At 38.9% G+C, this 12,010-nt stretch overlaps 1 protein-coding gene across 5 annotated transcripts in view; it reads right to left on the bottom strand.

Annotated features, from left to right (window-relative positions):
• The window catches only part of DMD (dystrophin), a gene marked incomplete at its 3' end in the record, with an annotated part of 1,946,774 nt that overhangs the window by 526,445 nt on the left and 1,408,319 nt on the right, over window positions 1–12,010 (bottom strand). For all 5 annotated transcript variants that reach the window (XM_081125527.1, XM_081125528.1, XM_081125524.1 and 2 more), the window contains one exon: window positions 6,543–6,660. In XM_081125527.1, coding sequence (XP_080981653.1) covers window positions 6,543–6,660 — 118 coding nt within the window. The remainder of the gene's footprint in view (window positions 1–6,542; window positions 6,661–12,010) is intronic.

The following is a 12,010-nucleotide window of genomic DNA, read 5'->3' as shown; positions in this document are numbered from 1 at the left end:
ACAACAATATAAACTGAGGTCCCTAGAAGAGGAAGGAATTCTGCCTCCAGACTGCCTTTGGACTCAACACGGTAGTATCAACTCTTCCCTGAGTATCTATCATGCTGGCCTGCCCTGAAGATTTCAGACTTGCCAGGCCCTACAATTGCATGAGCCAATTTCTTAAAAATTTTCTCTCCCCGCCACCCAAGTCATGCACCACTTAACAACAGGGAGAAATGCATCACTACGTGAGTTTGTTATTGTACAAACATCATAGAGTGTAGCTACACAGACCCAGATGGTATACCCTAGGCTATAGGCTATAGCCTATTGCTCCTAGGCTATGAACCTGTCCAGCATGTTACTGTACAAAACAGGAGATTAAATCAAGCACAAGAGAAAATGATGCCATCAAGAGATGTGGTGAACACAAAATGTATGAGGTTGCTGCTGGAATAACATGGCATACTGGTCTATAGCAAACTTTCCTTGTAAGTAGAAAGAGTATACTCTAAATAACAATAAAAAGTATAATATTATAAATGCATAAACCAGTACATAGTTGTTTATTATCACTATCAAGTATTATGTACTGTACAAAATTCTATGTGCTCTACAACTTTTATACGACTGTCAGCTAAATAGATTTGCTTGGATCAGCATCACCACAAACATGTAATGTGTTAAGCTACAACATTACAATGGCTGTGATGCCATTTGGCAATAAGACATTTTCAGCCCATTAAATTCTTATATGTGCTCTGCTGTTGACCAAACTGTTGTTATGCAGCACATGACCGTATATGTATGTGGAGAATGCTGACCAATGAAATTCTTTTTGTAGTAGGATTAGACAAGTGATGTTTTGTTCAACCTTTGATATACCATCAAGGTCCACTGTACCCAAATTTCTTTTTTGAGCTTCTTTTTTGAGAAGTTCTAACTATTTGTAAAAATCGATATTTCATGACTTTTCTTTTTCTTGGTGGTCTCCCCAAAACAGTGATATTTTACTTATTCTTTAAATCAAATAAAATTCATTTTATTTTTCAATTATCATATATGGGTCCACTGAATCCTTTTATAAGTCTAAGGTACACTGTGTTGTCTTAATGATAGTGTTTTTTCTATATTTGGAAACATTTTGCTATTTCATCATTACTCAAATTGTCTTAAGTAGGCAAAAACGATTAGTAAATGGAAGAATGATGGAATTGTCCAGAAGGATGGTACAACAGCGAAATTGATCTTCACCCTTTAGTTTTCTTATTACATTGCCCAAAACATTGTGTCACATATATGTATGTATATATATTTTAAATATATCTTTACTGATTTCAGAAAGGAAGGGAGAGGGAGAGAGAGAGAAACATCAATGATGAGAGAGTCATTGACCGGTTGCCTCCTGCACGCCCCCTGCTGGGGATCGAGCCCGCAACCCGGGCCTGTGCCCTGACCGGGAATCGAACCGCGATCTCCTGGACCATAGATCGATGCTCAACTGCTGAGCCACGCTGGCCACGCTGTGTCATATTTTAAGAAGGTATAAAATAATACTGGAGACACCATCTTGGGAGTCTGCTTTTAGCTTTCACTGAACACAGTTGACATTTTTTTCCATTTTATTGTCATAATATCAAAAATAAGAAAATTGCCAGAGGAAGACATTTCACAATTATTAGACACAGTGGAAGATAAATGCAAAGAAAGAGAAACCGGCTTTTGGACTCTAATGATGATGGTGAATTGATCATATAGGTGAAATTTTAGATTGTGAGTCTTCAAATGATAATAACCTAGATGAATTTTTCCCAAACACAAGGACTGATGTGGTAAAAAGCTATTTGTAAGGACAGAGAGAAAATACGGTATTTTAATGCAGTCAGTCATTCAACAGGTAGGGTTTCATCACATAATATTTTGCTTGAAGAACCTGAACCATCTTGTTTTGCTACAATGATGTGGAACACTAATCATTTATGATGGTTGAGCACCAAAACTTGATACACAAAAGTTGTGGTGTTTAATTTTTACTAAAGTTTCTAATAAAGTTGCTTTTTACTATCTCTTTATTCTTACTTCTGCAGAGTAGCTGAAAAATAACTTAATATAAAAAAATAAAAGGCGAAAGGGTTCATTAGACCCAGATGGCAAATGGCAACGACCATTTGTCCTGGTATAATGAGGGTTGAGCCAGAACCCTGATATAACAAACACAACAACCTTTTACTCTCAGCTAAAGGGTTCCTACACCTCATCATATTCAAAGTATCACTAAGAACTAGGAAGAAACCTATTACACTGGATGCACAGAAGGCGATACAGAAAACATACAGTGTGATACCTACAGACTCACTGTCCAGTGTGTTTGTCTAAATGCACCTATATTGCAAGCTGCCACGGGGAAGGAGAGTGCTAACTTTTCTTATCTTCCTTAAATGTAAGCCAAGTTCTAGTCTCTTCCATAGGCCTACTTTTCTTTTAAACCCGACCCTCTGTCTCTGTGCAAGCTCATTCACCCTAGGTCACTTCCGAATCTGTGTAGAAGTAAGTTTGCTCCTGGAATCGCTGCTTGGGTTTTCAACCATTCCTCATTATGATCATCGGCTGTATCTTAAGCACATTTTATTACACAAACTCAACTCCTTGCCCAGAGTTTGTCTCTGCTTTTGACAACACTATCTTTCAAACCACTGAATGTCAAAATGCTCGGAGGCGAGCTCTCGCTTAGATCTTCAATTCCACACACCCAGTCAATGTCCAAACCCTGTATCTTAATTCAGTTCTTTCTTTTCACTCCTCTGCTACTGCTCTAGCATGGGCTCTCTTGCCTCCTAAATGGTCTCAAAGACTCCGTTTACTCTGTCCCCACATCTCTCTCTCTCTCCCTTTGTACAAATTCATCCATCATACCGCTTTTAACCTAAGTCTCATTACGTGTCTTCCTTCCCCAGGCTCCTTCTGCTTTTCAAAATCTTATTCATGACCAGGTTAAGTTTAATCTCCCCCTGGAAGCATTCTAGGGCCCCCTCATTCAGAGCCAGCCTCCCCTCCTCTGCTCTCTCTCAACATTTTGTTACACTGATCTACTGAATTCCTTATCCTAGGAAGCCTGGCCCGAATATACTTGTCCAAATACATTTGACTGTGAGCTCTCTATGACAAAAGCTGAATTTAATTCCTCCTGGTACCCCCTCCGTCACCTCGCTATTAACTAGCATGGAGGAAGCATTCACATATTTACTGAATTGAACTGAACTCTTAGGTAGCCAGCAGCAGCCTGGTGCATGTAAATTCTGAGAGCCTCTTGTAGTTATAACAGGTTGACAGTAGGTGCTAGGTGTCAAAAGAAGGAAATTTATGTGGCTGACTCCACTTATTCTAAAATAAGCAACTCTAATAGGGGGACCGAAACCAGGAATGGTTGACGCAGTTGAGCAACCAGAGAATTGAAGGAAATGAGTAGTCTGAACATCAGAAACAGCACGGAGAATTTCTCATTTGAATGCACTCAGAATGAAATTTACTCTCTCACCTAGATTATTACAACATGATTTCCATCAACATAATCGCCTGAAAACAACAGATGCCATGGAAATAGTTTTGTACAGTGAAATGTGTTGGTATTATGTAGACCCATTACTTGAGATAGTAGCATGGATATTACCAGTAGGCAGGGATTGCTTTCTTGCTGGACTTTTCTCTTGACAGAGTGTAATAACTATGTATGGATTTCCCCAACTGTTCAAAGTTATGAACTGGGATTTACCAAGGAGGGGAAAATGTTGCAACATAATATCATGCACTTATTGAACATTTTTCTTTATTTAGCTGATTCCTTTTTAAGTATTCTAGAAGTTTTAGCGCAATAAAAAAGGAATACTGAAATCTTCAAATAAGAAAATACAATTTTATGAGCAAGTATTTTATTTCTGCTCATTCCCTGAAAACCCAATCTATACTAAAAAAATTCTATTTTGAATGCGATTGAAACTTTATGAGTATTGAATTTCCATTCCCATTTCATAGATTTCAAATGGAGAGATAAACTGAAGCATATAGCAGGGCTGCAAATGGCATTGTTTAGATACACATATCTTGTCAGAGTTATCCTGGTACAAGCACTAGAGGCTCCAGGCATATCTTGAACTAAGATTATGGCTCAGGCTCTTAATAAGCAACACGACATGTCTCAACAAACACTTGCTTTAAAAAATGCTTTTTTGAACCATGTAGATTGGAATCTTTCCACTATGCTACAAATATTCATAAAGGTATTCATTCCTAAAAGATGAAAAGCTTAGAAAAGCAGAACTATTCAAATCACTGGATATTAGCAGAGATACAAACCTGCCCTATAGTTACTCAATTTTAATCCACATCATGATAAAAGTCAATACAATATCAAAAAAAGATTGCAAGGGAAAATGAAAAATGTTTAGACAATGTTGAATGGATACTGCAAAATAAATTAGTGTTATTTTCATCTTAGGGACAAAAAAATAGTTGGTTTTCATTAGCAAAAGAACACACGACTTTCTATATACTAACATGCTCAGATCTGCATAGACATCTTTGCGAAATGTCTGTATTTTTCAGGCAAGAAACACATGACTTAACTGTGTAACTGTAATGGGAATTCAGTCTCAGACTCACTAAGATTCACTTTTTGGGCCAGTGTGTGGCAACCTGGTGGAGAAGCCTTATGGCTCCAGTTTGAGGGAGGAACATTCTACTACATCAGTTGAACAGCTACCTATGTTGGTCATCACAAGGCAATTTCGTTCTTGAAATTACATCCTATAACTTACACAGGCCTATAGAACGTGTGTATTCTTCCTGTCCAAATTACCTGTGGAAGAGACTAATGAATTCCTTACCAAACCAGTTCCTCTTCTTCCTGGGTTCAACTTTGGAAGATATTTTCTAGCTTCCCTCGATGTTAGGTATAGCCATGCGACAAGGTTCAGCTACCAGACTATGAGCGGAATTAATGTGGGCCACTTCCAGGCCTGGCTGACAATAAATTCCAATGAATAGTACTCTTTCCTCAACTGCCCGCTAAATGCACAGGACTCTGCTGTTCTGGACACGAAAGCTGGAGGGGGGCTTGGGTCCTTGAAAGACTTCATGGAGAGCTGCTTATTTTGGACGGCACCAGAACAAAAATAAACTTCTACTGTGGAAAACCACCAAGATTTAGGCGCTTTCCTGTTACAGCGGCTAGTGTCACCCAACTAATACATTAGCATATATCCAAACCCACTGTTTGAGCAACAATAAAGAGTTAACATTTCAAAATCAACAGAAGTCTATTTTAAGTAACAATCACTGCCACTGAAAGAGGAAATGTCTTTAGGAAATGAACAAACATATACATAATTGCAGATCGAAAGAGCATTTAATCCTAGCCCTAGTGACTAGGGTCATTAACAAAAACAACAAACCAAGATGGGAATGGTAAACACACTCGAAGGGAGCAGACTTCCCAGTCAGAAGGAGACATCTGCAAGTTCCAAGCTCTGTTAGTTGCTTGTTTCGTAAGCTTGAGCAGTTTGATGAACCTTTCTCAGAAACTGTCTCCTATCTATAAAATGGGGATTACGAAATTCAGCCGACAGGATTTTGCAAAGATTTCTACACACATGTGCAAAACTACACCACATACCGCCTGCTACCTAGCAGGCAGCCAGGCATCTGGCTTCCACTTCCTGAGCAAGTGTGGACACCACGGAATGTGGATCAGAAAGACGCACATTCTTGGCTTTTGAGTTTCCAAAGCCTAGGCCTACTCTAAGACCAAAGGTTCAGAAGGAAAAAAGACAATTAAAGGAATGTTTTCCCTATTCCTGCACCAGAAAAGATCCCTCGGGCTGTGGGAAGGGAAATGGGGGGGGGGGGCGCACATGGAGGGACGGGAGGAAACCCAGGGAGACCCAAGAGAGCTGAGAGCAGAGGTAAGCGGGCCTCCTCGTTTCTGGGGCAGGCCCCTGAGGGAAACACCGTGGAGGGCTGTCCCCCCACTCCTCCCTCAGTCCCTCTCCCTGACCCCACGCAGTCGCTCTGGGCCTTCAACAGCCTCCCAGAGTGGCCGCCCACCCCAGGACGGCATAAGGAACATTGTGGTGATTTCCGATATTACACAATGAGCGCATCCAAGTCCCAGAGAGCCGCCCGTATCTGAAAGTGCCACCGCAGATGGGAATAAAAGGTGGTCCAGGAAGCAGGATACGAGGGACAGACTGGCAGCTCCGTGGGCGCCAGCCCAGACAGGTGACAACGGAGGAGCAAATGTTCGGCCACACCAGGCTTACCATGCCCACCACTCCATACTCTGCAGCTATATAGTCTAGACCGACAAAAATTATATTTCCTCTATTCTGTGAAATTACATTGTTATTGAGAGAGAACACCATGGACTGAAAATCTTAGCATGATAGCTATGATTTACAACTATTCGCTACTCTTTTTATAAACTCAATGGAGGTGCGTGAACTTAAGTCATTATTGAAACTTTTCACACACCTTTCTTTGTTTCACACGCCTGTTAAAAGACTTACTTCGATCAGTAATGACAGTCCTGGCCTCTTGGTTGCTGGTCTTGTTTTTCAAATTCTGGGCAGCAGTAATGAGTTCTTCCAACTGGGGGCGCCTCTGTTCCAAATCCTGCAGCGTGGCCTGAGGGAACAAACATAGCTTAATGCTGAGGTTCTCGGGCATTGTGCATTCCTTTCGTGTCATACAAAGTAAAGTGTGATTTTCAAACCAGCCGAAGCACTTTCAGAAATAAAAAAGATGTTACTGGATATAAATCTCTAACATGTAAGGCTTTATAGAGAGCAATTTAACAAGAAATGTGTTTCATTCTTAGATACCAAAAATATTTCAAATGAAAATCTTGATTATAGAGTTGCTTCACTATTTAAGAGCTCCGTTAGTCATTCCAGAGTACCTGGTTTAGCCAACCCAATATAGGAGTGCCAGGAGTAAGAAATGCAATTTTGAATTATGACAATGTATTTAAGAGATAGTTATTTATACTTGCAATCTCGTTCTGCTCAGTGTCAAAATTAAGGTGTATATGTTAGAGACAGAAAAAGCACAGGAGTGATTTAAGAGATATAACTTATTTAACTTCTTTGTATCTGAGATTCCTCAACTATAAAACGACCTGATACAGATGAGCTATATCAGTCTTCCCTTAAAGTTTCCATCTATTATTTCTGTTATCTTGCTCTCTTTACATAAGAGGCCAAAAACCCAGTGATATTTACAAAGAAATTTGGGGGAAAAAGATCTCTTCCTTGTTCCTGTTCTAAAATTGAATATATTTTACTTTTTCTTTATTATTTTTTAAAATATATCTTTATTGATTTCAGAAAGGAAGGGAGAGGGAGAGAGAGAGAAACATCAATGATGAGAGTCATTGACTGGCTGCCTCCTGCACGCCCCCTGCTGGGGATGGAGCCTGCAACCCGGGCCTGTGCCCTGACCGGGGATCGAACGGCGATCTCCTGGGTCCTAGGTCGATGCTCAACCACTGAGCCATGCCAGCCAGGCTGAATATATTTTATTTTAATTTTGGAAGTATGAGTATTTGCTGTTAGATGGTAACCACTATGTGACAGATGTTTTACACACATTTTCTCATTTTCACTCTCCTAATAACTATACTAATAACCAAGCCAGGCTTCTATGGGGTTTCAAACCCAATGTTCTTTCTACCACCACGTGGGGCTGATGAAAGTGAAGAGACACAATGTGGTAGATAGTAATGCTTATGAAATTTAGTCACTGTCTATGTCCTTTGCAGCTGATTGTCTAAGGATTTTAGTTTTCAGAAAGGCCAAATTTTGATCATTTTGTAGTATTTCTTTGGTGAAGACGCAGAAAGGTCGGTCTTGTGATTTAAGCTCAACTGCTTTTGGTAGTATTAAAATAATGGGGAGAATTTATCAAAATACCACACATCTATTTTGAGCATTTTCCCCTCTCTGTATTGAAAAATTGGAGGGGCTAACTTTTAACAAATTTTCCACGTTTGTAAGCTATGATTGCTCAGAAGAAAAATCCAATTTTCAGCTTTCTAACTTTTATGGTTTCTTTACACAAAAGGGTGTTTGAAATATGGAACAAATTGCCAAAGACAGCGATTGAAGTAAGTGGCATAAGTCAGTTGGAGAGTACTGAACACATTTTAAAGTAGGATCCACACAGTTGTAGATAGATTTTATGAAATAAGATGTTTTCCAGGGTTAGAATATTAAACTCTGGTCATCTGTGACAGAGCAAGCTGAAAAAGGACTTGGGAATTCCTGACTCTTAAATGTTTAATACATGAGACAGATTTAAAAACAGACTTATCCAGAAACCTCATATAAAGCCAAATCTTCCCTTCAAATTTAACAAAGAACTCAAAATACACAGAGCTAGCAAAGAGGACACATTCACTCACTTACTAACTCATGCTTTCATTTTATAAATATCAAGGGCTCGGCACTCTTCTAGGCGTTATGGTGAACGAAAGCCTTAGGTATGCTTTGTGTAATTTAAATGAAAATTTATGCTTTTTGATACCTGGAAACATTTATATAACAAAGATTATCTTTGTTATTTTTCTTTGATTTAATATTAATTCACCCTCAAACAACCAGGCTATCTTTTGCTTCTCGCTTCTGGGTACGTTACTCAAAGTGGCCTCTATACTTTTTTCGTCTTTTAGGATTACAAAGTTTAAGAAGTATGTTGTAAAAGTAACTTGAGCAACTTCAATCTGAACTTTACCAGGCTCTAAATATTAAACCTGACCACACTGAACAGCTTTTACTGCTGAAATTAGCAGGCATGTCAATTTAGACTTAAAACAAGCCATTTTCCTCTCTAATGAACAAAGTAGGTCTCAGGGTATTGTGAAACCTGTTCTCTAGTTGGCTGATTCTCTAATTCTGCTCACAGACACATGCTTTGTAAGCACCTGAGAAGATTATTAATGACATTCTTTGAAGCAGCCTCCTTAAAAATCCAAGGAGATTCACAACTGCAATAAAACTATGCCTTTCTAAAGTATTTCAAAATGAAATCATAACTCTTTATACCACTCTTTGGTCAAAACATACAAACATCTATTTCAAAAAGGAAATAGAACAATAACAACATATATTGCTATGGAATTTATAAGGCACTAATATTTTCTCAGTAGAGCAGAATGGGAATTTTCTCCTTTGATCCCCTCCCCCCTGGAAACAAAGAGAAGGATTTTACTGTGCATACATTTAAGTGCTGTTTTCCTTAAGGTATTATAAAAACCGTGACTCGAAGACCTTGCTCATGAACGGAACCTATGCATTCGGTGAGACGAAAAAGTTTTTCTTTCCATTCCGTTTTCTTTTCGGCGTATTCTCTTTATTTGCTATTACAGTTTATTCGACCTGACAACTGGGCTTTACAGTCCCATAAGTTCTCAAACACAGTGACCATCTCTGCTCCACTGAGCCACCCACAGATGAGGCAACACCTTAGATAGAAACATTATTCAAACTACCAACCTCCCTCCCAAATACCCATCTATGAAATTCTCTTCTCTGCCCCCCATCTGGTGCTCTTACCAGGTGCTATTGTCTCAAAACCATCTTCATCCTCATATGACCTCCAGTGTCTTCTTCTAGTGTTTAGCACCCTTGTTCTAGCTTTAGTTGTCTCTATCTGTCATGCTAAACAAGTAAAATGCTAATTATGCGGACTCATTTTTCTGATATGAGCCCAGATGCTCATTACACATATAACTTAAGGGAACAAAACTAAAAGCATTACATGCTTAACTGCATCTAAGCATGAAAACTGAGCATGTCTACGTGGAGTCTATCGTTCGGCAAGAAACACACACTAGAAGAAAGGAATCGATGCTATTTCTAAAGGAATCATAAGCCAGCTACTGGGCTTTACTAAAAACAGCTTACCCCTTGGAGATGAGAATTCATCATGGATTCCACTAGCTGAGCAAAGATGGAGGGAAAAAAAAAATCTTCAAATACAAAGTGAATCAGAAGTTGTTAATCCTAAATCCCCCCAGGGTTGAGGGAAGTGGTTATAAATAGCAGTCCTATGAAAAAGGGAGTTAAACAATGAAGCCATACATACTACAAGTAGGTCATTTTAGGCTCTTAAAAGAATTACACTTTGTTATTGTATTTGTTAAAACGGAATTTTACCTAAATAATACTCAAATAAAAAACTCTGTATGTTTAGTTGAATATTAAGTATTTAGATGTTCAAGAAAAGATCTTAACAACAAACTCTTTATATTTTTAATATTTTTCTACAAAAAAATCAACAATCTTCACATAGTTACATTTGCAACAAAGGCCCATAGTGAATTTCAGCTGTTGCCATTTTCAGGAAATAAATATGAATTAAGTTTACATGGAATGTAAAAATGTAGACCTTATACTCTATTATTTACAACCTTAACAATTAACAGGGAAGACTGACAAGGTGAAATAGTTTATAGAACCACTTTATATATGTAAAAAAGCAAGCATTTAAGTCAGGTAGGTCCTAAACTGTAGCCTTTCTAGTAACTGAAAGAGTTTTACCTGTGAGGATGCTAATCATCTGTCTAGCTTTCAACTGCCTCACTAAGCACCTTAATTCTGGCCTCTATTCTTGCATTCAGCTGCCTTTCCAAATAGATTGGCCAAATCCAAAGTTATCTTTATTGTCTTCCACTTCCTCATTTTCATTTTCATTTTCAACTGGCTTGGATATTTCCTGCTTGGCATGATTTCTCTACTTCTCTGAATGTTCTACCAGTATCTCTGTTGGTAATTTCTTCATAAAAACCTTCTAACTATATGCATAACCCATGGACACAGCCAATAGTGTGGAGAAGCCTGGGGTGGAGGGGAGGCGGCGATGCTGAGTGGAGGCGATCAATGGGGGAAAAAAGGGACATCTGTAATACTTTCAACAACAAAGACAAATTTAAAAAAGACCTTCTAACTATAGTTATCTCCTTTTGTCCTTCATTCATTCAAAAGTACTTTGTTAACATGCATTTTATTTTTATATAATTTTAAAATTAAAGAAAGTCTGCAAGAATGGTCAAAGAATCCCACATACCCTTTACCTAGATTCACCAATTGTTAAAATTGTGCCACACTTATCACTTATCATTCTATCATTTTCTCTCTCTATGGGTATATATAATACCTGCATATGTTATGTTATAGATATTGACAAATGGAAATTGTATACAACTTGCCGTTCTGATTTTTGTATATAATGTGAAACTACCACCACAAACTAGTTTACATAGCCATCATTTTACATAGCTACTTCTGTGTGTGTGTGTGTGTCTGAGATATGAACACTTAGGATCTACTCTGTTAGCAAATCTTGAGTATATAATACATTACTGTTAACTATAGTTACCATGATGTACAGCCATCCCCTGACTCGCTGTCCCCTCTCCCTCTGCTCTGCCAGCGCCTTCCATTAGAAGGACCCCATAGATGGGCAAGTGTTGCCCCCATTATCCGGCCTCTCGGGACAGATAGACAGTGGATCTGAGAAAGGGTCCAGCAAAATACCAAAGCGAATGATAAAGACAGAAACCACCACCAAAAGGAACCAGTGAGGGGAGTGTCCACATATGGGAATTCTCGGGAAAGACTTCATCGGGGATGAAGGCACTGCAGCTGAGCCTTGGAAGATTCAGCAGGGTCACCAGGAGGGCACTATGACGGAGAGAAACGCATGAGCAAAGACGTGGAAATGAAAGAAAGTTTCAACTGGGCTTGCTTCACTGTCTAGGGTCCACTGGGAACAAAGGGAGATAAGTTTAGATAGGCTTTTTAAATTTCAGCTTGAGGTGTTTGAGTTTTATTGTGAGGAACTGGGAAACAATGAAGACTGGAAAAACTGAAGCTGTGGGAGCCAAGATCTTTGTAATTCCATGTCTCTGTGCACTTTATTCTTTCTGGCTGGAATATCTTCCTTAGTTCTTGGTCCTTTCCTAGAAATATAGCGA

This window comes from Miniopterus schreibersii (assembly GCF_964146895.1).
Source record: "Miniopterus schreibersii genome assembly, chromosome: X".
NCBI classification, from domain to species: Eukaryota; Metazoa; Chordata; class Mammalia; order Chiroptera; family Miniopteridae; genus Miniopterus; species Miniopterus schreibersii.
The sequence above is the reverse complement of the archived record's forward strand: the minus strand, read 5'-3'. Positions and strand labels throughout refer to the sequence as shown.